This window comes from Pristiophorus japonicus, chromosome 15 (genome assembly GCF_044704955.1).
Source record: "Pristiophorus japonicus isolate sPriJap1 chromosome 15, sPriJap1.hap1, whole genome shotgun sequence".
NCBI classification, from domain to species: domain Eukaryota; kingdom Metazoa; phylum Chordata; class Chondrichthyes; family Pristiophoridae; genus Pristiophorus; species Pristiophorus japonicus.
Window position 1 is genome coordinate 96,032,442 of NC_091991.1, and position 27,671 is coordinate 96,060,112.

Consider the following 27,671-nt stretch of genomic DNA (forward strand, 5'->3'; position numbering starts at 1 on the left):
TTCCAATGTCCGTGCAATCTTTATTGTCATCTGTCCAAATATAACACAATCGTTGCTCCATTACATCCCGGGTATGTATTATTCTGTATATAACCCCCACTCTCCATTAGTTCCCAGCCTGGACCTCACTCCCGGCTCTCACATTTGACCACAACGCGGAGGGTGGAGCAGTCACTTTTGTGTTCTGCGGGTAAATGTCAGGGCAATCGTTTCTTGATGTAAAGTGTAAGCTGGTTTATGGGGGCAATGCCCCGGGGTGTATTTGGGGGCAATACCCTAGGCTGTTTATGGAGGCGATGCCTCGGGGTGCAATGTTTATGGGGGAGATGCCCTGGGGTGCGGTGTTTATGGGGACAATGCCCGGAATGCGGTGTTTATTAGGGGGGTGCCCGGACTGTTTATGAGGGCAATGCCCCGGGGTGCAGTGTTTATGGAGGTGATTCCCTGGGCTGTTTATGGGGGCAATGCCCCGGGGTGCGGTGTTTATGGGGGCGTTGCCCCAGGCTGTTTATGGGGGCGATGCCCCGGGCTGTTTATGGGGGCAATGGCACGGGATGCAGTGTTTGTGGGGCCGATGCCTGGGATGCAATGTTTATGGGGGCGATGCCCCGGGGTGTTTATGGGGGCGATACCCCGGGGTGTTTATGGGGGCAATGCCCCGGGGTGGTGTCTATGGGGGCGATGCCCCGGGGTGTTTATGGGGGCGATGCCCCAGGGTGCAGTTTATGGGGGCGATGCCCCAGGGTGCAGTGTTTATGGGGGCAATGCCCCCGGGTGAAGTGTTTATGGGGGCAATGCCCCAGGGTGCTGTATTTATGGGGGCGATGCCCCAGGGTGCAGTGTTTATGGGGACAATGCCCCAGGGTGCAGTGTTTATGAGGGCAATGCCCCGGAGTGCAGTGTTTATGGGGGCGATGCCCTGGGCTGTTTATGGGGGCGATGTCCCGGGGTGCAGTGTTTATGGGGGCGATGCCTCGGGCTGTTTATGGGGGGCGATGCCCCAGGGTGCAGTGTTTATAGGGGCGATGCCCCAGGGTGCAGTGGTTATGGGGGCAATGCCCCGGGGTGCAGTGTTTATGGGGCGATGCCCTGAGCTGTTTATGGGGGCGATGTCCCAGGGTGCAGTGTTTATGGGGGCGATGCCCCGGGCTGTTTATGGGGGGCGATGCCCCAGGGTGCAGTGTTTAAAGGGGCGATGCCCCGGGGTGCAGTGTTTATGGGGGCGATGTCCCGGGGTGCAGTGTTTATGGGGGCGATGCCCCGGGCTGTTTATGGGGGCGATGTCCCAGGATGCAGTGTTTATGGGGGCGATGCCCCGGGCTGTTTATGGGGGTGATGCCCCAGGGTGCAGTGTTTATGGGGGCGATACCCCAGGGTGCAGTGTTTATGGGGGCGATGCCCCGGGGTGCAGTGTTTATGGGGGCGATACCCCAGGGTGCAGTGTTTATGGGGGCGATGCCCCGGGGTGCAGTGTTTATGGGGGGGGGCGATGCCCCGGGCTGTTTATGGGGGCGATGTCCCAGGGTGCAGTATTTATGGGGGCGATGTCCCGGGTGCAGTGTTTATGGGGCGATGCCCCGGGCTGTTTATGGGGGCGATGTCCCAGGGTGCAGTGTTTATGGGGGCGATGTCCCAGGGTGCAGTGTTTATGGGGGCGATGCCCCAGGGGTGCAGAGTTTATCGGGCCACGGACTGGGCGTTGTTGTCTGTGTAGCTCGGAGATGATTGCGTTATCTAAGCCCATGCTGCCTTGAGTAAGGCTGGGCTCACAATGCCAGGGTCAGCTTCCCTGGAAGCCGGTGCTGCGCTAACTCAATGTACACCGCACAGAAACACCTCCTTCACACTGCACTTACAACGAGCGACACACGAGAAAACTCCCAGCTCCCCTCCAATACATTGATCCCACACAGCAACCCCACGCCCAGGCCGAGGGGCAGACATGGTCGAACTTCTCGCCACAGACCAGTGCATTAATGGAAGGTTTATTGTTGGGAACGGTTGAGGACAGCAGCATCCTTTCCCCAATCTGCTGCACACTGAGGCTGTGAGCTTCACTGTCAGGATGAGCTTCACTGCAGCAACAGCTTCCAGAGTCAGGGCTGCATCGCTTGCCCAAGGCGCTCCACAGTTTCATCCACCTGGACACGCCAAGGATCATTTGCCAATCCTTGTCTTGTAGTAGGGAGCAAACATCGTGTTCCACATCAGCCTGAGGAAGTGCTGGAGGCTGGCGAGCCAGGACAAGGCTGCTGGAGAGGCTGTGGGGAAAAGACAGAAACAGGCAAGGCCATTGAGAAATTGATGAGCAGTCAATTGTACATAACAACATAAGAAATAGGAGGAGTAGGCCATTCGGCCCCTCGAGCCTGCTCCACCATTCAATGAAACTGTGGCTAAACTTTGACCTCAAACTCCACTATCCCCATAGCCCTTGATTCCCTTAATATTCAAAAATCTATCAATCTCTGTCTTGAATATACTCAACGACTGAGCCTCCACAGCCGTCTGGGGTAAAGAATTCCAGAGATTCACCACCCTTTGAGTGAAGAAATTTCTCCTCATCTCAGTCCTAAATGGCCGACCACTTATTCTGAGACTGTGACCCCGGTTCAAGACTCCGCAGCCAGGGGAATCATCCTCCCTGCATCTACCCTGACAACATAGAAACATAGAAAATAGGAGCAGTAGTAGGCCATTCGGCCCTTCGCGTCTGCACCGCCATTCAATATGATCATGGCTGATCCTCTATCTCAACACCATATTCCCGCTTTTTCCCCACACCCCTTGATGCCTTTTGTTTCTAGAAATCTATCTATCTCCTTTTTAAATATATTCAGTGACTTGGCCTCTACAGCCTTCTGTGTTAGAGAATTCCACAGGTTCACCACCCTCTGAGTGAAAACATTTCTCCTCATCTCGGTCCTAAATTTCCTACCCTGTATCCTGAGACTGACCCCTTGTTCTAGACTTCCCAGCCCAGGGGAAACATCCTCCCCGCATCCAGTCTATCCAACCCAGTCAGAATTTTACACGTTTCAATGAGATCCCCTCTCATTCTTCTAAACTCCAGTGAATACAGGCCTAGTCGATCCAATCTCTCCTCATACGACAGTCCTGCCATCCCAGGAATCAGTCTGGTGAACCTTCGCTGCACTCCCTCTATGGCAAGTATATCCTTTCTTAGGTGAGGAGACAAAAACTGCACACAATACTCCAGGTGTGGTCTCACCAAGGCCCTGTATAACTGTAGTAAGACATCCTTGCTCCTGTACTCAAATCCTCTTGCAATGAAGGCCAACATACCATTTGCCTTCCTAACTGCTTGCTGCCCCTGCATGTTTGCTTTCAATGACTGGTGTACAAGGACACCCAGGTCCCTCTGTACATCGACACTTCGCAAGCTATCGCCATTTAAATAATACTTTATCCTTATGTTTTTCCTACCAAAATGGATAACTTCACATTTATCCACGTTATACTGCATCTGCCATGTGTTTGCCCACTCACTCAACCTATCTAAATGGCCTTGCAGCGTCTTTACATCATCCTAACAACTCACAATCCCACCTAGTTTTGTGTCGTCAGTAAACTTGGAAATATTACATTTGGTTCCCTCATCCAAATCATTTATATATATTGTGAATAGCTGGGGCCCAAGCACTGGTCCCTGTGGTACCTCACTAGTCACCGCCCGCCACTCCGAAAAACACCCGTTTATTCCTACTCTCTGTTTCCTGTCAATTAACCAATTTTCAATCCAAGCCAATACATTACCCCCAATCCTATGTGCTTTAATTTTGCACACTAACCTTTTGTGTGGGACTTTATCAAAGGCCTTCTGAAAATCCAAATACACTACATCCACTGGTTCTCCCTTATCTATACTCAGTTACATACTCAAAAAACTCCAGCAGGTTTGTCAAACATGATTTTCCTTTCATAAATCCATGTTGACTTTGTTTAATCCCGTTGATATTATCTAGCTGTGCCTTTAACACATCCTTTATAATAGACTCCAGCATTTTCCCTACAACTGATGTTAGGCTAACCGGTCTGTAGTTCCCTGTTTTCTCTCTCCCTACTTTTTTAAATAGTGGGGTTACATTTGCCACCCTCCAATCTGCAGGTACTGTTCCATGTTCTATAGAATTGGAAGATGACAACCAATGCATCTACTATTTCCATGGCTAACTATTTTAGTACTCTGGGACGCAGATCATCAGGCCCTGGGGATTTATCTGCCTTCAGTCCCATTAGTTTCTCCAGCACTATTTTCTTACTAATAATAATTTCCTTGAATTCCTCTTGCTCACTAGACCCTTGGTTCCCTAGCATTTCTGGGACATTATTTGTGTCCTCTTCTGTGAAGAGAGAACCAAAGTATTTATTTAATTGTTCTGCCATTTCCTTGTTCCCTATTACAAATTCTCCCATTTCTGTCTGTAAAGGACTTACATTTGTCTTCACTAATCTTTTTCTTTTTACGTACTTGGAGAAACTTTTGCAGACGGTTTTTATGTTCCTTGCAAGTTTACTCTCATACTCTATTTTTCCCCTCTTAATCAATCTCTTTGTCCTTTTTTGCTGAATTCTAAACTGCTCCCAATCCTCAGGCTTGCTACTTTTGCTGGCAACTTTGTATAGCTCCTCTTTGGATCTAATACTATCCTTAATTTCATTTGTTAGCCATGGTTGGCCACTTTTCCTTTTGTGTTTTTACGCCAGAAAGGAATGTATAACTGTTGCAATTTATACATTCGTTCCTTAAATATTATGCTTTTTAATGAATCTTCCCAATCTATCATAGCCAATTCATTCTTCATACCTTCGTAGTTTCCTGTAAGAATTTTGTATGTTTCAATGAGATCACCTCTCATTCTTCTAAACTCTAAAGAAAATAGGCCCAGTCTGCTCAATCTCTCCTCATAGGACAATCCCCCCATCCCAGGAATCAGTCTGGTGAACATTTGTTGCACTCCCTCTAGGCAAGTATATCCTTCCTTGGGTAAGGAGACCAAAACTGTGCACAATACTCCAGGTGCGGTCTCACCAGGGCCCTATATAATTGCAGTAAGACATCTTTACTCTTAGACTCAAACCCTCTTGTAATAAAGGCCAACATACCATTTGCTTTCTTAATTGCTTGCTGTACCTGCATCTTAACTTTCAGTGATTGATGTACAAGGACTCCCAGGTCCCTCTTAACACCAACATTTCCCAATCTCTCACCATTTAAAAAACTCTTTTCTATTTTTCCTACCAAAGTGGATAACTTCACATTTCCCCACACTATATTCCATTTGTCATGTTGTTGCCCACTCACTTAGCCTGTCTATATCCCCTTGAAGTCTCTTTGCATCCTCCTCATAACATGCCATTCCCACCGATCTGATTGGCTGTGAAACTGATGATTGGTGGGAGTGAGAAGATTGGAAGTGAAGAGACTGGGCTCTGTGTGGAGAGCGGGGCAAACAGCCTCAACTCATTCCCCCAAAATACTGGATAAGTACTTGAAAAGAGCAAGGGAGTGGGACCAATTGAATAAGTCTTTCACAGGCATGATGGGCCGAATGGTCACTGTGTACACGAGCCCATCCCGTGTGGTCACTGTGTGTACATGAGTCCATCCCGTGTGGTCATTGTGTGCACACGAGCCCATCCTGTGTGGTCACTGTGTGTACATGAGTCTATCCCGTGTGTGTATACATGGGTCCATCCCGTGTGTGTATACACGAGTCCATCCCGTGTGGTCACTGTGTACACGAGCCCATCCCGTGTGGTCACTGTGTACATGAGCCCATCCCGTGTGGTCACTGTGTGTACACGAGTCTATCCAGTGTGTGTACACACGAATCCATCCCGTGTGTGTATACACGAGTCCATCCCATGTGGTCACTGTGTACACAAGTCCATCCTCTGTGGTCACTGTGTGCACACGAGCCCATCCCGTGTGGTCACTGTGTGTACACGAGTCCATCCCGTGTGTGTATACACGAGTCCATCCCGTGTGTGTATACACGAGTCCATCCCGTGTGGTTACTGTGTACACGAGCCCATCCCGTGTGGTTACTGTGTACACAAGCCCATCCCGTGTGGTCACTGTGTACACGAGCCCATCCCGTGTGGTCACTGTGTGTACATGAGTCCATCCCGTGTGTGTATACACGAGTCCATCCCGTGTGGTCACTGTGTACACGAGTCCATCCTTTGTGGTCACTGTGTACACGAGTCTATCCTGTGTGTGTATACACACGAGACCATCCCGTGTGTGTCTGTGTACACGAGTCCATCCCGTGTGTGTCTGTGTACACGAGTCCATCCCGTGTGGTCACTGTGCACACGAGCCCATCCTGTGTGGTCACTGTGTGTACACGAGTCCATCCCGTGTGTGTATACACGAGTCCATCCCGTGTGGTTACAGTGTACACAAGCCCATCCCGTGTGGTAGAAACATAGAAACATAGAAAATAGGTGCAGGAGTAGGCCATTCGGCCCTTCAAGCCTGCACCGCCATTCAATGAGTTCATGGCTGAACATGCAACTTCAGTACCCCATTCCTGCTTTCTCGCCAGAACCCTTGATCCCCCTAGTAGTAAGGACTACATCTAACTCCTTTTTGAATATATTTAGTGAATTGGCCTCAACAACTTTCTGTGGTAGAGAATTCCACAGGTTCACCACTCTCTGGGTGAAGAAGTTTCTCCTCATCTCGGTCCTAAATGGCTTACCCCTTATCCTTAGACTGTGACCCCTGGTTCTGGACTTCCCCAACATTGGGAACATTCTTCCTGCATCTAACCTGTCTAAACCCATCAGAATTTTAAACGTTTCTATGAGGTCCCCTCTCATTCCTCTGAACTCCAGTGAATACAAGCCCAGTTGATCCAGTCTTTCTTGATAGGTCAGTCCCGCCATCCCGGGAATCAGTCTGGTGAACCTTCACTGCACTCCCTCAATAGCAAGAATGTCTTTCCTCAGGTTAGGAGACCAAAACTGTACACAATACTCCAGGTGTGGCCTCACCAAGGCCCTGTACAACTGTAGCAACACCTCCCTGCCCCTGTACTCAAATCCCCTCACTATGAAGGCCAACATGCCATTTGCTTTCTTAACCGCCTGCTGTACCTGCATGTCAACCTTCAATGACTGATGTACCATGACACCCAGGTCTCGTTGCACCTCCCCTTTTTCTAATCTGTCACCATTCAGATAATAGTGTGTCTCTCTGTTTTTACCACCAAAGTGAATAACCTCACATTTATCCACATTATACTTCATCTGCCATGCATTTGCCCACTCACCTAACCTATCCAAGTCGCTCTGCAGCCTCATAGCATCCTCCTCACAGCTCACACTGCCGCCCAACTTAGTGTCATCCGCAAATTTGGAGATACTACATTTAATCCCCTCGTCCAAATCATTAATGTACAATGTAAACAGCTGGGGCCCCAGCACAGAACCTTGCGGTACCCCACTAGTCACCGCCTGCCATTCTGAAAAGTACCCATTTACACCTACTCTTTGCTTCCTGTCTGACAACCAGTTCTCAATCCATGTCAGCACACTATCCCCAATCCCTTGTGCTTTAACTTTGCACATTAATCTCTTGTGTGGGACCATGTCAAAAGCCTTCTGAAAGTCCAAATATACCACATCAACTGGTTCTCCCTTGTCCACTCTACTGGAAACATCCTCAAAAAATTCCAGAAGATTTGTCAAGCATGATTTCCCTTTCACAAATCCATGCTGACTTGGACCTATCATGTCACCTCTTTCCAAATGCGCTGCTATGACATCCTTAATAATTGATTCCATCATTTTACCCAGACCGATGTCAGGCTGACCGGTCTATAATTCCTTGTTTTTTCTCTCCCTCCTTTTTTAAAAAGTGGGGTTACATTGGCTACCCTCCACTCGATAGGAACTGATCCAGAGTCAATGGAATGTTGGAAAATGATTGTCAATGCATCCGCTATTTCCAAGGCCACCTCCTTAAGTACTCTGGGATGCAGTCCATCAGGCCCTGGGGATTTATCGGCCTTCAATCCCATCAATTTCCCCAACACAATTTCCCGACTAATAAGGATTTCCCTCAGTTCCTCCCCCTTACTAGACCCTCTGACCCCTTTTATATCCGGAAGGTTGTTAGTGTCCTCCTTAGTGAATACCGAACCAAAGTACTTGTTCAATTGGTCCGCCATTTCTTTGTTCCCCGTTATGACTTCCCCTGATTCTGACTGCAGGGGACCTACGTTTGTCTTTTCTAACCTTTTTCTCTTTATATATCTATCGAAATTTTTGCAATCCGTCTTAATGTTCCCTGCAAGCTTCTTCTCGTACTCCATTTTCCCTGCCCTAATCAAACCCTTTGTCCTCCTCTGCTGAGTTCTAAATTTCTCCCAGTCTCCGGGTTCGCTGCTATCTGGCCAATTTGTATGCCACTTCCTTGGCTTTAATACTATCCCTGATTTCCCTTGATAGCCACGGTTGAGCCACCTTCCCTTTTTTATTTTTACGCCAGACAGGAATGTACAATTGTTGTAGTTCATCCATGCGACCTCTAAATGTCTGCCATTGCCCATCCACAGTCAACCCCTTAAGTATCATTCGCCAATCTATCCTAGCCAATTCACGCCTCATACCTTCAAAGTTACCCTTCTTTAAGTTCTGGACCATGGTCTCTGAATTAACTGTTTCATTCTCCAGCCTAATGCAGAATTCCACCATATTATGGTCACTCTTCCCCAAGGGGCCTCGCTAATTAATCCTCTCTCATTACACAACACCCAGTCTAAGATGGCCTCCCCCCTAGTTGGTTCCTCAACATATTGGTCTAGAAAACCATCCCTTATGCACTCCAGGAAATCCTCCTCCACCGTATTGCTTCCAGTTTGGTTAGCCCAATCTATGTGCATATTAAAGTCATCCATTATAACTGCTGCACCCTTATTGCATGCACCCCTAATTTCCTGTTTGATGCCCTCCCAACATCACTACTACTGTTTGGAGGTCTGTACACAACTCCCACTAAAATTTTTTGCCCTTTGGTGTTCTGCAGCTCTACCCATATAGATTCCAAATCATCCAAGCTAATGTCCTTCCTAACTATTGCATTAATCTCCTCTTTAACCAGCAATGCTACCCCACCTCCTTTTCCTTTTATTCTATCCTTCCTGAATGTTGAATACCCCTGGATGTTGAGTTCCCAGCCCTGATCATCCTGGAGCCACATCTCCGTAATCCCAATCACATCATATTTGTTAACATCTATTTGCACAGTTAATTCATCCACCTTATTACGGATACTCCTTGCATTAAGACACAAAGCCTTCAGGCTTGTTTTTTTAACACCCTTTGTCCTTTTAGAATTTTGCTGTACAGTGGCCCTTTTTGTTCTTTGCCTTGGGTTTCTCTGCCCTCCACTTTTCCTCATCTCCTTTCTGTCTTTTGCATTTGTCTCCTTTTTGTTTCCCTCTGTCTCCCTGCATTGGTTCCCATCCCCCTGCCATATTAGTTTGACTCCTCCCCAACAGCACTAGCAAACACTCCCCCTAGGACATTGGTTCCGGTCCTGCCCAGGTGCAGACCGTCCAGTTTGTACTGGTCCCACCTCCCCCAGAATCGGTTCCAATGCCCCAGGAATTTGAATCCCTCCCTGCTGCACCACTGCTCAAACCACGTATTCATCTGCGCTATCCTGCGATTCCTACTCTGACTAGCATGTAGCACTGGTAGCAATCCCGAGATTACTACTTTTGAGGTCCTACTTTTTAATTTAGCTCCTAGCTCCTTCAATTCGTTTCGTAGGACCTCATCCCTTTTTTTACCTATGTCGTTGGTACCAATGTGCACCACGACAACTGGCTGTTCTCCCTCCATTTTTAGAATGTCCTGCACCCGCTCCGAGACATCCTTGACCCTTGCACCAGGGAGGCAACATACCATCCTGGAGTCTCGGTTGCGGCCGCAGAAACGCATACCTATTCCCCTTACAATTGAATCCCCTATCACTATCGCTCTCCCATTCTTTTTCCTGCCCTCCTGTGCAACAGAGCCAGCCATGGTGCCATGAACTTGGCTGCTGCTGCCCTCCCCTGATGAGTCATCCCCCTCAACAGTACTCAAAGCAGTGTATCTGTTTTGCAGGGGGATGACCACAGGGGACTCCTGCACTACCTTCCTTGCACTGCTCTTCCTGCTGGTTTTCCATTCCCTATCTGGCTGTGGACCATTCACCTGCGATAAGACCAACTCGCTACACGTGCTACTCACGTCATTCTCAGCATCTCACCATCCCGTGTGGTCACTGTGTACACGAGGCCATCCCATGTGGTCACTGTGTGTACACGAGCCCATCCCGTGTGGTCACTGTGTATAATCGAGCCTATCCCGTGTGGTCACTGTGTGTACACGAGCCCATCCCGTGTGGTCACTCTCTCTCTGAGGAACTGTCTGATAACAATCCTAGCGCCTACTTGTCCTACTCTCACTATTAAATCTGACGTAATAGTTACCTTCCCACACACTTTACTACCCAATATCCCTCGGTAAGTTTACCTCTCACACATCTTACCAAGCCAAAAAGCCCAAGAGTCTCCAGCCTTTCCCCATAAGCCCAACTCCTGACACTACAGATTACCATGTGGCTCCCCCCTGTGCATCTCCAACACTTCAATGTCACCCTCGTGTCTCGGTTTCAGCACTCAAGATGCGGTCTGACCACAGCTCTGTAGTTTGACCTATCGGCCAGTCTCCACCGGTCATCTATCGGCCTCTCAGCACCGGTCATCTATCGGCCAGTCTCCACCAGTCACCTATTGGCCAGTCATCACCGGTCACCTATCGGCCTGTCACCACCGGTCATCTATCGGCCAGTCACCACCGGTCACCTGTCGGCCTCTCAGCACCGGTCACCTATCGGCCCATCCCACAACACCGCAGATTTGTGCATCATATCTGCAGAGAGTAAATCAATAATTTAGGATCAGGAATTCAAAAGTGTTCAAGTGACCAGAATAAATCCAAACAGCGACATTCCTGACCCAGCTCAGTGTTGGGCTCATCGCTCTCCCTGGCAACTGTCTGACGCTGAACCAGACTGTTTGCAACCTTGGTGTAATATTTGACCAAGAGGAGCTTCCGACCACATCAGTCTGTAAAACTAGGGTCTCAATATTATCAAAGCCATTTAAAAAAAAAAGAACATCTAATCTAGCAGGAGAGTAACCTTAGTGTGGCACCAAGCAGTGGATCACAGCGTCTGCATCCAGGTGTGACATTGTAGGCAGAGGCAGAGCACAGAAGACCTCCTGCAACGCTGCACATGTCAACCCAGCACTGCTCATCTGCCTCCTACTGGCCCTCCTGGGAGCAGCACCATCAGAGGTCAGGGAAGGTCACCTGTCTTTGTAGAAAGTGGGGAGAGAGAAGGAAACGCTAGCTAGCGGTACACACGGGCTGTGCCACTCACCAGGGTCCAGTCTGACAATCAGCAGGTAGGCTAAGAACACAGCCAGAATCAGCTTGCGAAGGGACACCAAATGCAGACACCTCCAGGATAACCCCAGCACTTGCTGAATAAGCTGGAACAGAGCGTTGCGTGCTGTGGAGAGCGAGAGAGGAAGGAGATTAAACACAAGATAAAGAGTTTTGAGCATTCTCATAAAACCCCCAGTCAATACTCCGGCGTGGGAGATGGGGTGACGGCCAGCAAAGTTTTGGAATCGCCGCGTTTAGTGGTAACAAAGGCATGGATCAGGGTTTCAGCAATAGATGAGCTGAGGCAGGGGCGGAAATGGGTGCTGTAACGGAGGTGGAAACAGATATTCTAAGTGACAGCGTAGATGTGATCGGAAGCTCATCTCAGCCTCAGATATGACGCCAAGATTGCGAACAGTCTGGTTCAATCTCAGTGACCAGGAAGAGGGATGGAGTCAGTGGCCAGGGAACGGAGTTTGTGGCGGGGACCAAAAACTATGGCTTCGTTCTTCCCAATATCCAATTGAAGAAAATTGTTGCTGATCTAGAACTGGATGTCGGACAAGCAGCCTGACAAATTAGAGACGGTGGGAGGGGGGCGGGGGGGGTTGAGAGAAGTGGTGGTGAGGTAGAGCTAGGTGTCATCAGCGTACATGTGGAAACTGACTGTGTTTCCGGATGATGTCGCCGAGGGGCAGCGTGTAGACGAGAAATAGAAGGGGGCCAAGGATAGATCCTTGGGGACAACAGAGGTAATGATGTGGGAGTGGGAAGCTAAGCCATTGCTGGTAACTATCTGGCTACGATTAGATAGATAGGAATGGATCCAGGCGAGTGCAGTCCCACCCAGTTGGATGGTGGTGGAGGAGGGTGTGATCAACCATGTCAAAGGCTGCAGACAGATCAGGGATAGTTTATCAGGGTCACAGTCACATAGGATGTCATTTGTGACTATGGTAAGGGCTGTTTCAGTGCTGGCGGGCGGGACTGGAAAGATCCAAACGTGGAGTTGCGGAAGACATGGGCATGGATTTGGGAGGTGACAGCACATTCAAGGACTTTCAAGGACAGAGGGGTCAGAGGTTGTGTTATTTTGAGCAGGGGATGCTGGTGGCAGGTGACGGAGGGGGAAGTACCTGAAGAGAGGGAACCATTACCGATATCAGCTAACATGGGGGCCAGGGAACAGGGTCGAGAGAGCAGGAGGTGGGTCTCAAGGACAAAGTGAGCTCGGAGAGGACATGAGGGGAGATAGAGGAGAAAGATGATGAAATAGGAGTAGGCCATTCTACAGAAAGATGCGAGTTCAGAGCTGGGGCAGGGGAGCCTGGGCCCGGTGGGCTGGGTGAAGGGAGGGAAGCAGCAGAGGCACAAGTCCGTGCTCCTCGCACTTGTTGCTGGAGGGGGCAGAGGCTTTAGGACACAGTTGGTGGTGGAGGGAAGCTGGGGGTAAGGTTTGCTCGTCAGGGTGATCCTGGAGCAATTATTCATTACCCCTTCCTGAGGTTGTTAACTCAGTACCAAAGTGTTTTTGTGAGATACCATTTATTCTCCAGCATAGCAGGGTGTTGACTGACAACACGGTCTGACAATCACACTGCTGCTGTGTGAACCACCTTTTACTGTCATACATGCAATGCAGCAAGGGCAGAATCAGGTCCGTGTGTGATTTCCACTGCCTTCTTGGTTCAATAGCCTGCTCACAGCTCACCATCGAGACCGTTATGGAGTGGAGAGCTGTGGACACCCAGTAATCTGGGGCCCAGCACAGGCCCAGCACGCATTAACCCAGGCCCAACAGGGGTCGGCACGCATTAATCCACGCCCAGCACGGGTCGGAACCCATTAACCCAGGCCCAGCACGGGTCGACACCCATTAACCCAGGCCCAGCACGGGTCGACACCCATTAACCCAGGCCCAGCACGGGTCGGCACCCAGTAAGCCAGGGCCCAGCCCCCCATTAAGCCAGGGCCCATTCCCCCATTATGCCAGGGCCCAGCCCCACATTAAGCCAGGGCCCAGCACCCCAATAAGCAAGGGCCCAGCGCGGGTCAGCACCCATGAACCCAGGGCCCAGCACCCATTAACCCGGGGCCCGGCGCCCATTGACCCGGGGCCCGGCGCCCAGTGACCCGGGGCCCGGCGCCCATTGACCCGGGGCCCGGCGCCCACTGACCCGGGGCCCGGCGCCCACTGACCCGGGGCCCGGCGCCCATTGACCAGGGGCCCGGCACCCTTTAACCAGGGGCCATTAACCAGGGGCCCAGCGCCCATTAACCCTGGGCCCAGCACCCATTAACCCGGGGTCCAGCGCCCATTAACCCGGGGCCCAGCGCCCTTTAACAAGGGCCCCGGCGCGGTTAACAAGGGGTCCGGCGCCCGTTGACCAGGGGCCCGGCGCCTGTTGACCCGGGGTCCAGCGCCCATTGACCCTGGACCCAGCGCCCATTGAGCCGGGGCCCAGCGCCCATTGACCCGGGGCCCAGCGCCCATTGACCCGGGGCCCGGCGCGCATTAACCACGGCCCGGCGCCCATTGACCCGGGGCCCGGCGCCCATTGACCCGGGGCCCGGCGCCCATTGACCCGGGGCCCGGCGCCCATTGACCCGGGGCCCGGCGCCCATTGACCCGGGGCCCGGCGCCCATTGACCCGGGGCCCGGCGCCCATTGACCCGGGGCCCGGCGCACATTCACCAGGGGCCCGACGCCCATTGACCCGGGGCCCTGCGCCCATTGACCCGGGGCCCGGCGCGCATTAACCACGGCCCGGCGCCCATTGACCCGGGGCCCGGCGCCCATTGACCCGGGGCCCGGCGCCCATTGACCCGGGGCCGGGCGCCCATTGACCCGGGGCCCGGCGCTCATTGACCCGGGGCCCGGCGACCATTGACCTGGGGCCCGGCGCACATTCACCAGGGGCCCGGTGCCCATTCACCCGGCGCCCCGCGCCCATTGACCTGGGGCCCGGCGCCCATTCACCCGGGGCCCGGCGCCCATTCACCCGGGGCCCGGCGCCCATTCACCCGGGGCCCGGCGCCCATTGACCAGGGGCCCTGCACCCTTTGACCAGGGGCCCAGCGCCCATTAACCCGGGGCCCAGCCCATTAACAAGGGCCCCGGCACCCATTAACAAGGGCCCCAGCGCCCATTAACAAGGGGCCCGGCGCCCGTTGACCCGGGGCCCAGCGCCCATTAACCCGGGGCCCAGCGCCATTTACCCGGGGCCCAACTCCCATTAACAAGGGCCCCGGCGCCCATTAACAAGGGGCCCAGCGTCCATTGACCCGGGATCCAGCGCCCATTGACCCGGGACCCAGCGCCCATTGACCCGGGGCCCAGCGCCCATTGACCCGGGGCCCAGCGCCCATTGACCCGGGGCCCAGCGCCCATTAACCACGGCCCGGCGCCCATTGACCCGGGGCCCGGCGCCCATTGACCAGGGGCCCGGCGCCCATTGACCCGGGGCCCGGCGCCCATTCTCCAGGGGCCCGGCGTCCATTTTCCAGGGGTCCGGCGCCCATTAACCAGTAGCCCGGCGCACATTCACCAGGGGCCCGGCGCCCATTGACCCGAAGCCCGGCGCCCATTGACCCGGGGCCCGGCGCCCATTGACCCGGGGCCCGGCGCCCATTCACCAGGGGCCCGGCACCCATTTTCCAGGGGTCCGGCGCCCATTAACCAGGGGCCCGGCGCCCATTCACCAGGGGCCCGGCGCCCATTCACCAGGGGCCCGGCGCCAATTCACCAGGAGCCCGGCGCCAATTCACCAGGAGCCCGGCGTCCATTTTCCAGGGGACCGGCGGCCATTAACCAGGGGACCGGCGGCCATTCACCAGGGGTCCGGCGCCCATTCACCACAGGCCCGGCGCCCATTCACCAGGGGCCCGGCGCCCATTCACCAGGGGCCCGGCGCCCATTCACCAGGGGCCCGGCGCCCATTGACCCGGGGCCCGGCACCCTTTAACCAGGGGCCATTAACCAGGGGCCCAGCGCCCATTAACCCGGGGCCCAGCGCTCATTAACCCGGGGCCCAGCGCCCATTAACCCGGGCCCCAGCGCCCATTAACAAGGGCCCCAGCGCCCATTAACAAGGGGCCCGGCGCCCGTTGACCAGAGGCCCGGCGCCCGTTGACCCGGGGTCCTGCGCCTGTTGACCCGGGGCCCGGCGCCCATTGACCCTGGACCCATCGCCCATCGACCCGGCGCCCATTGACCCTGGCCCCATCGCCCATTGACCAGGGGTCCAGCGCCCATTCACCAGGGGCCCAGCGCCCATTAACCCGGGGCCCAGCGCCCATTAACCCGGGGCCCAGTGCCCATTAACCCGGGGCCCAGAGCCCATTAACAAGGGCCCAAGCGCCCATTGACCAGGGGCCCAGCGCCCATTGACCCGAGGCCCAGCGACAATTGACCAGGGGCCCAGCGCCCATTGACCCGGGGCCCAGCGCCCATTAACCCGGGGCCCAGCGCCCATTAACCGGGGGCCCAGCGCCCATTAACCCAGGGCCCAGCGCTCATTAACCCAGGGCCCATCGCCCATTAACCCAGGGCCCAGCGCCCATTAACCAGGGGCCCAGCGCGGGTCAGCACCCATTAACCCAGCATCCCTTAACCCAGGGCCCAGCGTGGGTCAGCACCCATTAACCAGGGGCCCAGCGCCCATTAACCCAGGGCCCAGCGCCCATTAACCCAGGGCCCAGCACCATCAGGAACGAGGGGAAAGGGGCCCAAGGGCCCTGCTGGAGATCAGCAGCTGCAGTGGTGGTGTGTGAGGTCGGACACGGAGTTACACAGAAAAGCCGCTGTGTGTCGCTCGATATCGGCAGTTACCTGGGTGTCTGTTCTGGCTGCAGCCTTCTGTGACCTGGCTCCTGCTGCCCGCCTGCTCTTGTTCCAGCTGCTCGGGCCTCCTCTGCGCAACCACTCGCAGCGCTGCTCCCCTCTGCTGCTCCGTCAGCACTGCTGTGTCCAGGATCAGCTCCTCCGCCTCCGCATAAAGGCCAAGTGGCAGCAGCACGTGCAGCAGGTACAACTCCAGGACCAGCCCCGCACCACAGCCCACGCCACTCGGGCTGGCCCAGCACTGCAGCCAACTGCTCACTGCCTGCTGCATCCGGCCCGGCTCTCCAACCTTGCTGTACAGAATGATGCTGCCACACACACACACCTTCATCAGCTTCAAGTATTGCCAATTACAGAGAACAAGTATACATTTATTCTGCATCAGTCACATCCTCAGGACTTTCACAGCACAGGAATGTTGGGAAGGACGCACACATTATTCACAAAGGATCACATCAGCTGCTTCATTACAAAGGCTCAGCAGGTCAGGCATTGTCAAACTGTACAGGGCAGGTACATGGGGTTAGATACAGAGTAAAGCTCCCTCTACGCTGTCCCATCAAACACTCCCAGGGTAGGTACAGCACGGGTTAGATACAGAGTAAAGCTTCCTCTACACTGTCCCATCAAACACTCCCAGGGTAGGTACAGCACGGGTTAGATACAGAGTAAAGCTCCCTCTACACTGTCCCATCAAACACTCCCAGGGCAGTTACAGCACGGGTTAGATACAGAGTAAAGCTCCCTCTGCACTGTCCCATCAAACACTCCCAGTGCAGTTACAGCAGTGGGGTTAGATACAGAGTAAAGCTCCGTATACACTGTCCCATCAAACACTCCCAGGGCAGGTACATGGGGTTAGATACAGAGTAAAGCTCCCTCTACACTGTCCCATTAAACACTCCCAGAGCAGGTACGGCACGGGGTTAGATACAGAGTAAAGCTCCCTCTACACTGCCCCATCAAACACTCTCAGGGCAGGTACAGCACGGGTTAGATACAGAGTAAAGCTCCCTCTACACTGTCCCATTAAACACTCCCAGAGCAGGTACGGCACGGGGTTAGATACAGAGTAAAGCTCCCTCTACACTGTCCCATCAAACACTCCCAGGGCAGGTACAGCACGGGATTAGATACAGAGTAAAGCTCCCTTTACACTGTCCCATCAAATACTCCCGGGGCAGGTACAGCACGGGGTCAGATACAGAGTAAAGCTCCCTCTACACTGTCCCATCAAACACTCCCAGGGCATGTACAGCACAGGTTAAATACAGAGTAAAGCTCCCTCTACACTGCCCCATCAAACACTCCCAGGGCAGGTACAGCACGGGTTAGATTACTGTATAAAACGATCCCCTTCACACTGTCAGTCTATATTTAGAACAGGAGGGATCCCCTACTGTTGCCTGTTTCTGTGCCAGTCCACAATAACCATTCAGCCCATGGTCCCCATGTCAGCGTGAGCGTAAGGTTAGAGCTCGGTTCCACTTTCACAGGAGACGAATAAACTCACCACATCTGGAGGATTTTGGCAGGTATTTTCTCCGGGATCTGGTACAGTTCCAGAACCCAGCTCAACACCTGGTCCCACTGGTTCAGTTCAGCCAGTGCCTGAATTCCCATGATACACAAGGAGGACTTCAGATCCCCGGGTCTGAGAGTGCTGAATAGTGAGGGAACATAAAGCAAAGCTTCAGTGACTGGAGACCAAGCAGCACACACTCAACACAATACAACACAATGAACAGTCAGAGCTCAGACCCCCCCGACCTAGGAGGGAACCCCAGCACCGGCAGGAGCTAGCCACAACAGGGAACAGTGCGAGCAGCAGAGAGAGGGTGACACCTGGCCCCTTGAGCCTGCTCCGCCATTCAATGGCTGATCCGATCATGGGCTCAGTTCCACTTCCCTGCCCGCTCCCCATAACCCTTTACTCCCTTATCGCTCAAAAATCTGTCTATCTCCACCTTAAATATATTCATTGACGCAGCCTCCACAGCTCTCTGGGGCAGAGAATTCCACAGATTTACAACCCTCAGAGAGAAGAAATTCCTCCGCATCTCAGTTTTAATAGTTTTAGTTTCCTCGATGAGTGGAAATATCCTCTCAGGGCGACTACATTCGACATCACAGGAAAGCAGGGAAGTGATTGGTTGGTGAGTTTCTCTCTTTTTTGGGGGGCATTGCTTTAAATTAAAGGCCAGGATTAAAAAACTAAACCTAATTAATTAAATACATTTGAGATGGCAGGGCGGGCAATGTGTTACTGCTGCAACATGTGGGAGCTGGTTGAGCCCATTGAGGGCCACGGTGACCACATCTGCAGCAAGTGTCTGCAGCTCGAGGAACTTCGGCTCAGAGTTTGATGAGCTGGGGTCCGAGCTTCAGACACTGCAACACATCAGGGAGGGGGAGTTACCTGGACACTGTGTTCCAGGAGGCAGTCACACCCCTTAGGTTAATTAATTCAAATTTGGTCCGTGGTCAGGGACAGGAGGGTGTGACTTCGAGCGAGGCAGGTATGGGGGCCCAGGAGGTAGTGATGGGGGAGCCCCAGCCCTTGCTCTTGTCCAACAGGTTCGAGGTTCTTACTCCCTGTGTGGACGAGAGCAGGGACTGCAGGGAGGATGATCAAACTGACCACAGCACCGTGGTACAGGGGGCCATTCAAGTGGGGGGTGCAAAAGAAACATTGTAGTGGTAGGGGACAGTATAGTTAGGGGGATAGATACCGTTCTCTGCAGCCGAGAGCGTGAGGCCCGAAGGCTGTGTTACCTGCCCAGTACCAGGGTTAAGGACATCTCCTCTGGGCTGGAGAGGAACTTGGAGTGGGAGGGGGAAGATCCAGTTGTTGTGGTCCACGTGGCTACCAACGACGTAGGTAGGACAAAGAAAGAGGTTCTGCTGAGGGAGTATGAGCAGCTCGGGGCTAAATTAAAAAGCAGAACCACAAAGGTAATAATCTCTGGATTATTACCCGAGCCACAAGCAAATTTGCATAGGGTCAATAAGGTCTGAGAGATGGCTCAAAGACTGGTGTGGGGGAAATGGGTTTTGGTTCATGGGGCAAAGGCACCAGTACTGGGGTAAGAGGGAGCTGTTCCGTTGGGACAGACTTCTCTTGAACCGTGCTGGGACTAGGGTCCTGGAAAATCAAATAACTAGGGCTATAGAGAGAGCTTTAAACTAAATACTGGGGAAAGGGTTCAGGTGAGTGGAAATTTAAAAAGTAAAAAAGCAGGGAGTAGGCAATAGAGCACGGGGGGAAATGATAACCAGTGCGTGACAGCAAGGGACTGAATGTATAAATATAAAAGAGTATCAGAAACTGGGGTCAAAGCAGGGAAAATGGTAAAAAAAACAAAATTAATAGCTCTTTATCTAATGCACCCAGCATTCATAACAAGATAGATGAGTTGACGGCACAAAGAGCTATATAAATGGGTATGATCTGATAGCCATTACAGAGACATGGTTGCAAGGTGACCAAGGCTGGGAACTGAATATTATGGGGTATTTGACAATTCGGAAGGATAGACAGAAAGGAAAAGGAGGTAGGGTAGCTCTGTTAATAAAGGATGTGATCAGTCGTTAGTGTGAAACGATATTGGTTCAGAAGATCAAGATGCAGAATCAGTTTGGGTGGAGATAAGAAATAATAAGGGAAGAAGTCACTGGTCTATAGGCCCCCTAACAGTAACAGTTGGACGGAATATAAATCAAGAAATAATGGAGGCTTGTAAAAAAGGAACAGCAATAATCATGGGCAATTTTAATCTTCATATTGATTGGAAAAAGCAAATTGGCCAGGGTAGCCCTGAGATAGAGTCCATAGAGTGTATCCGGGATAGTTTCTTTGAACAGTACGTTGCGGAACCAACCAGGGAGCAGGCTCTCTTAGATCTGGTACTATGTAATGAGACAGGATTAATAAATGATCTCCGAGTAAAGGATCCTCTAGGAATGAGTGACCATAACATGGTTGAATTTAAAATTCAGTTGGAGGGTGAGAGAATTGGATCTCAAACCAGTGTTCTAACTTAAATAAAGGAGATGGCAAAGGTATGAGGGCAGAGTTGGCTAAAGTGGACTGGGAAAATAGATTGAAGTGTGGGACAGTTGATGAGCAGTGGCAGACATTTAAGGAGATATTTCATAACTCACAACATAAATATATCCCAATGAGAAGGAAAGACTGAAAGAGAATGGATAACCATCCGTGGCTAACTAAGGAAATAAGGGATGGTATCAAACTGAAAACAAGGGCATACAATGTGGCCAAGACTAGTGGGAGGCCAGAGGATTGGGAAACTTTTAAAAGCCAGCAAAGAATGACTAAAAAAATAAAGAAAGGGAAGATAGATTATGGAAGTAAACTAGCACGAAATATAAAAACAGATAGTAAGAGTTTCTACAGGTACATAAACTGGAAAAGAGTGGCTAAAGTAAATGTTGGTCCCTTAGAGGATGAGACTGGGGAATTAATAATGGGGAACAGGGAAATGGCAGAGATGTTGAACAAATATTTTGTATTGGTCTTCACGGTAGAAGACACTAAAAACATTCTAATATTGGATGATCAAGGGCTATTGTGAGGGAGGAACTTAAAACAATCACCGTCACTAAAGAAATACTTGGTAAAATAATGGGACTAAAGGTGGACAAGTCCCCTGGAGCTGATGCCTTGCATCCTAGGGTCTAAAAAGAAGTGGCTGCAGAGATAGTGGATACATTGGTTGTAATCTACCAAAATTACCTGGATTCTGGGGAGGTCCCAGCAGATTGGGAAACTGCAAATGTAACTCCCCTATTTAAAAAAGGAGGCAGAGAGATAGCAGGAAACTATAGACCAGTTAGCCTAACATCTGTCGTTGTGAAAATGCTGGAGTCCATTATTAAGGAAGGAGTGGCAGGACATTTGGAAAAGCATAATGCAGTCAAGCAGCATCAGTATGATGTAATTGGCATCACGGAGACATGGCTCCAGGGCGATCAAGGCTGGGAACTCAACATCCAGGGGTATTTAACATTCAGGAAGGATGGACAGAAAGGAAAAGGAGGTGGGGTAGCGTTGCTGGTTAAAGAGGAAATCAATGCAATAGTAAGGAAGGACATTATCTTGGATGATGTGGAATCTGTATGGGTGGAACTGTGGAATACCAAAGGGCAGAAAACGCTAGTGGGAGTTGTGTACAGATCACCAAACAGTAGTAGTGAGGTTGGGGACAGCATCAAACAAGAAATTAGGGATGCGTGCAATAAAGGTACAGCAGTTATCATGGGTGACTTTAATCTACATATTGACTGGGCTAACCAAACTGGTAGCAATACGGTGGAGGATGATTTCCTGGAGTGTATTAGTGATGGTTTTCTAGACCAATATGTTGAGAAACCAACTAGAGAGCTGGCCATCCTGGACTGGGTAATGTGTAATGAGAAAGGACTAATTGGCAATCTTGTTGTGCGAGGTCCCCTGGGGAAGAGTGACCATAATATGGTAGAATCCTTTATTAAGATGGAGAGTGATACAGTTAATTCGGAAACGAGGGTCCTGAACTTAAGGAAAAGTAACTTCGATGGTATGAGATGTGAATTGGCTGGAACAGACTGGCAAATGATCGTGGATAGGCAATGGCAAACATTTAAAGATCACATGGATGAACTTCAACAATTGTACATCCCTGTCTGGAGTAAAAATAAAATGGGGAAGATGGCTCAACCGTGGCTAACAAGGGAAATTAGGGATAGTGTTAAATCCAAGGAAGAGGCATATAAATTGGCCAGAAAAAACAGCAAACCTGAGGACTGGGAGAAATTTAGAATTCAGCAGAGGAGGACAAATCGTTAAATTAGGAGGGGGAAAATAGAGTATGAGAGGAAGCTTGCCGGGAACATAAAAACTGACTGCAAAAGCTTCTATAGATATGTGAAGAGAAAAAGATTTGTGAAGACAAACATAGATCCCTTGCAGTCAGAATCAGGTGAATTTATAATGGGGAACAAAGAAATGGCAGACCAGTTGAACAAATACTTTGGTTCGGTCTTCATGAAGGAAGACACAAATAACTTTCCGGAAATACTAAAAGGACCGAAGGTCTAGTGAGAAGGAGGAACTGAAGGAAATCCTTATGAGGCGGGAAATTGTGTTCGGGAAATTAATGGGATTGAAGGCTAATAAATCCCCAGGGCCTGATAGTCTGCATCCCAGAATGCTTAAGGAAGTGGCCCTAGAAATAGTGGATGCAATGGTGATCATTTTCCAACATTCCATTGACTCTGGATCAGTCCCTATGGACTGGAGGGCAGCTAAAGTAACACCACTTTTTTTTTAAAAAGGAGGGAGAGAAAACGGGTATTATAGACCGGTTAGCCTGACATCAGTAGTGGGGATAATGTTGGAATCAATTATTAAAGAAGAAATAGCAGTGCATTTGGAAAGTAGTGACAGGATCGGTCCAAGTCAGCATGGATTTATGAAAGGGAAATCATGCTTGACAAATCTAGAATTTGAGGATGTAACTAGTAGAGTGGACAAGTGAGAACCAGTGGATGTGGTGTATTTGGACTTTCAAAAGGCTTTTGACAAGGTCCCACACAAGAGATTGGCGTGCAAAATTAAAGCACATGGTATTGGAGGTAAAGTACTGACGTGGATAGAGAACTGGTTGGCAGACAGGAAGCAGAGAGTCGGGATAAACGGGTCCTTTTCAGAATGGCAGGCAGTGACTAGTGGGGTGCCGCAGGGCTCAATGCTGGGACCCCAGCTATTTACAATATACATCAATGATTTAGATGAAGGAATTGAGTGTAATATCTCCAAGTTTGCAGGTGACACTAAACTGGGTGGCGGTGTGAGCTGTGAGGAGGACGCTAAAAGGTTGCAGGGTGACTTGGACAGGTTAGGTGAGTGGGCAAATGCATGGCAGATGCAGTATAATGTGGATAAATGTGAGGTTTGCCACTTTGGTGGCAAAAACACAAAGGCAGATTATCTGAATGGTGGCAGGTTAGGAAAAGGGGAGGTGCAATGCGACCTGGGTGTCATGGTTCATCAATCATTCAAAGTTGGCATGCAGGTACAGCAGGCGGTGAAGTAGGCAAATGGTATGTTGGCCTTCATAGCTAGGGGATGAGTATAGGAGCAGGGAGGTCTTACTACAGTTGTACAGGGCCTTAGTGAGGCCTCACCTGGAATATTGTGTTCAGTTTTGGTCTCCTAATCTGAGGATGAACGTTCTTGCTATTGAAGGTGTGCAGCGAAGGTTCACCAGACTGATTCCCACGATGGCAGGACTGACATATGAGGAGAGACTGGATCGTCTGGGCCTGTATTGATTGGAGCTTAGGAGGATGAGTGGGGATCTCATAGAAGCATATAAAATTCTGACGGGACGGGACAGGTTAGATGCAGGAAGAATGTTCCTGATGTTGGGGAAGTCCAGAATCAGGGGACACAGTCTAAGAATAAGGGGTAAGCCATTTAGGACTAAGATGAGGAGAAACTTCTTCACTCAGAGTTGTTGACCTGTGGAATTCTCTACCGTAGAGAGTTGTTGATGCCAGTTCATTGGATATATTCAAGAGGGAGTTAGATATGGCCCTTAAAGGGATGAAAGGGTAGGGAGAGAAAGCAGGAAAGGGGTACTGAGGTGAACGATCAGCCATGATCTTATTGAATGGTGGTGCAGGCTCGAAGGGCCAAATGGCCTACTCTTGCACCTATTTTCTATGTTTCTATGTAACACGGTTTTATGAAAGGGAAATCATGTTTGACAAATTTGCTGGAGCAGAGTGAATGAGGGGGAACCAGTGGATGTGGTGTATTTGGATTTCCAGAAGCCATTCGATAAGGTGCCACATAAAAGGTTACTGCTCAAGATGAAAGATCACGGGGTTGGGGGGTAATATATTAGCATGGATGGAGGATTGGCTAACTAACAGAAAACAGAGAGTCGGGATAAATGGGTCATTTTCCAGTTGGCAAACAGTAACTAGTGGGGTGCCACAGGGATTGGTGCTGAGGCCTCAACTATTTACAATCTATATTAATGACTTGGATGAAGGGGCTGAGTGTAATGTAGCCAAATTTGCTGATGATACAAAGAGGGGTGGGAAAACAAGTTGTGAGGAGGACACAAAAAATCTGTAAAGGGATATAGACAGGCTAAGTGAGTGGGCAAAAATTTGGCAGATGGGAGTATAATGTGGGAAAGTGTGAGGTTATCCACTTGAAGAGAAAATAAAAAAGAAAATTATTATTTAAATGGAGAAACATTACAAATTGCTGCAGTACAGAGGGACCTGGGGGTCCTTGTGCATGAAACATAAAAAGTTAGTATGCAGGTACAGCAAGTAATCAGGAAGGCAAATGGAATGTTGGCCTTTATCACAAGGGGATAGAGTATAAAAGCAGAGAAGTCCTGCTACAACTGTACACGGTATTGGTGAGGCCACACCTGGAGTACTGCGTACAGTTTTGTTCTCCTTATATAAGGAGGAATCATCATAGGCAGTCCCTCGAAATCGAGGAAGACTTGCTTCCACTCTAAAAGCGAGTTCTCAGGTGATTGCACAGTCCAATACGGGAATTACCGTCTCTGTCACAGGTGAGACAGACAGTGGTTGAAGGAAAGGGTGGTTGGGGAGTTTGGTTTGCCGCATGCTCCTTCCGCTGTCTGCGCTTGATTTCTGCATGCTCTCGCAATGAGACTCGAGGTGCTCAGCGCCCTCCCGGATGCTCTTCCTCCACTATGGGCGGTCTTGGGCCAGGGATTCCCAGGTGCCGGTGGGGATGTTGCACTTTATCAAGGAGGCTTTGAAGGGCGTCCTTGGAACGTTTCCCCTGCCCACCTGGGGCTCACTTGCCGTGCCGAAGTTCAAAGTAGAGCGCTTGCTTAGGGAGTCTCGTGTCGGGCATGCGGATGATGTGGCCTGCCCAACAGAGATGGTCGAGTGTGGTCAGTGCTTCGATGCTGGGGATGTTGGTCTGAGTGAGAACACTCCTTGGTGCGTCTATCCTCCCAGTGGATTTGCAGGATCTTGCGGAGGCAGCGCTAGTGGTACATCTCCAGCGCTTTGAGGTGTCTGCTGTACATAGTCCATGTCTACTGCCCCGTAGACCATAAGCTTGGTACCAGTTTTGAGGTCCTGGTCTTCAAACACTCTCTGCCTCAGGCGACCGAAGGCTGTGCTGGCACACTGGACGACCTCAGTGAGAGGTTGGAGCTCGTCATCCATGTCTGTCCTTGCTAATAGTAGGCTCCAGAGGTATGGAAAATGGTCCACGTTGTCCAGGGCCGCGCCGTAGACCTTGATGACCGGGGGTGGGGGGTGGGGGGGGGGAAGTGGGGGGAGTGCTGTGTGGCGGGGTCAAGTTGGTGGAGGACCTTTGTCTCACGGATGTTTAGTGTAAGGCCTATGCTTTTGTAAGCCTCGGTGAAGGTGTTGACGATGGCTTGGAGTTCGGCCACAGTGTGCGCAGACGCAAGCGTCGTCCGTGTACTGTAATTCGACGACAGAGAATGGGACAAACTTGGATCTAGCCTGGAGGCGGCGAAGGTTAAACAGGTTCCCATTGGTTCTAATAGTTTAGTTCTACTCCAGCAGGGAGCTTGTTGAGTGAAATGGAGTATTGCAGCAAGGAAGATCGAGAAAAGTGCGATGACGCAGCCCTGCTTGTCCCTGGTCCAGACATGGATTGGGTCTGTGGTGGATCCATTGGTCAGGATCACAGCTTGCATGTCGTCGTGGAGCAGGCGGAAGATGGTGACAAACTTTTGGGAGCAGCCAAAATGAAGGAGGACGCTCCATAGTCCCTCGCGGTTAACAGTGTCAAAGGCCTTTGAAAAGTCAAAGAAGGCCATGTACAAGGGTTGCTGCTGTTCCCTGAAATTCTCTTGCAGTTGTCACGCCGTAAAGATCATGTCCGTTGTACCCCGTAGTGGACGGAACCCACACTGCGACACCGGGAGGAGCTCCTCAGCCACAGGGACAATGATTGAGGAGGATTCTGCGATGACTTTCCCTGTGGCTGATAGCAGGGAGATTTCTCTGTAGTTGCCGCAGTCGGACTTGTCCCCTTTTTTGAAGATAGTCATTCTTATGGCATCTCTGAGATCTCCCAGCATGCTCTCCTCCTTCCAGATAAGAGAGATGAGGTCATGCATTCGTGCCAATAGTGCCTCTCCGCCATACTTTAGTACCTCAACGGGGATTCCATCTGCTCCTGGTGCCTTGTTGTTCTTGAACTGACGGATGGCCTTTTCTACGTCGTGCTGGACTGGGGTTGTGCGAAGATGGTGGCGGGTAGCATGCTGCGGGATGGAGTCGAGGACACTCGTGTCGAAGGCAGAGTCTCGGTTAAGCAGGTCTTTGAAGTGCTCCTTCCAGTGAGCATGGACTGCCTCTCTGTCCTTCATGAGTGCCTCTCCGTTCTTGGCCAGCAGTGGGTTGGGGCCTTGGGCCGCAGATGGACGTAACTGCGGTGATGAATCCTCGCACGTAATGGCTGTCGGCCAGCTGCATTATATACTTGCATTGGATATACTTGCATTGGAGGCAGTTCAGAGAAGGTTCACTCGGTTGATTCCTGAGATGAGGGCGTTGACTTATGAAAGGTTGAGCAGGTTGGGTCTATACTCGTTGGAGTTCAGAAGAATGAAAGGTGATCTTATTGAAACATACAAGATAATGAGGGGGCTTGACAAGGTAGATGCAGAGAGGATGTTTCCATCATAGGGGAATCTAGAGCTAGGGGGTATAGAGAGCTGTGGAGGCTGGGTCATTGAATGTATTTAAGGTGCAGATAGGCAGATTTTTGAGCGATAAGGGAGTCAATGGTTATGGGGAGCGGGCGGGGAATGGAGCTGAGTCCGTGGATCGGATCAACCATGATCTTATTGAATGGTCGACTCCTGCTCCTATTTCTTAAGTTCACTCCTTACAGCTGGTAGTATTAGTGCCCCTCCCCCTGCCCCGATCCACCCCACCATCTGATCCACCCCGGGCCTACCTGCTCCCGCTCCCCTCCGGCTCCGCGCCGCCGGGCTCTAGCCCGCACCGACAGGCCGCCAGCGCCCCCCGGAAATCCCTGCGCACCTGCAGCAGCTCGGCGGCCCGGGCCAGCGCCGCCAGGCCGGGGGGAGAGGGAGCGGGAGAGGGCGAGCCTGAGCCCGGGCCCGGGCCGCCACTCCCGCTGCCCCGCCACACCTCCACCTCCATCTCCGTGCCGCTCGTCGCCCGCTGGCCCGTCCACACCGGGCCGCCCCGCCTCATCGCCCGGGGCCCGGCTCACTGTCCCGGGGATGCGGTGACTCGGGCTCCGTTCACCCGGGTCTGCCGCAGCCGG

The 27,671-nt window shown here is 51.4% G+C and overlaps 1 protein-coding gene across 1 annotated transcript; it reads right to left on the reverse strand.

Moving 5' to 3' along the window:
- pex26 (peroxisomal biogenesis factor 26) lies at window positions 1-27,671 on the reverse strand. The gene is made up of 5 exons (XM_070900726.1): window positions 27,336-27,671; window positions 17,838-17,987; window positions 16,313-16,632; window positions 11,474-11,605; window positions 1-2,261 (listed from the first exon to the last, which is right to left on the reverse strand). The coding sequence occupies exons 1-5, from the start codon at window positions 27,596-27,598 to the stop codon at window positions 2,158-2,160; spliced, it is 969 nt and encodes a 322-aa protein (XP_070756827.1). The 5' UTR covers window positions 27,599-27,671; the 3' UTR covers window positions 1-2,157.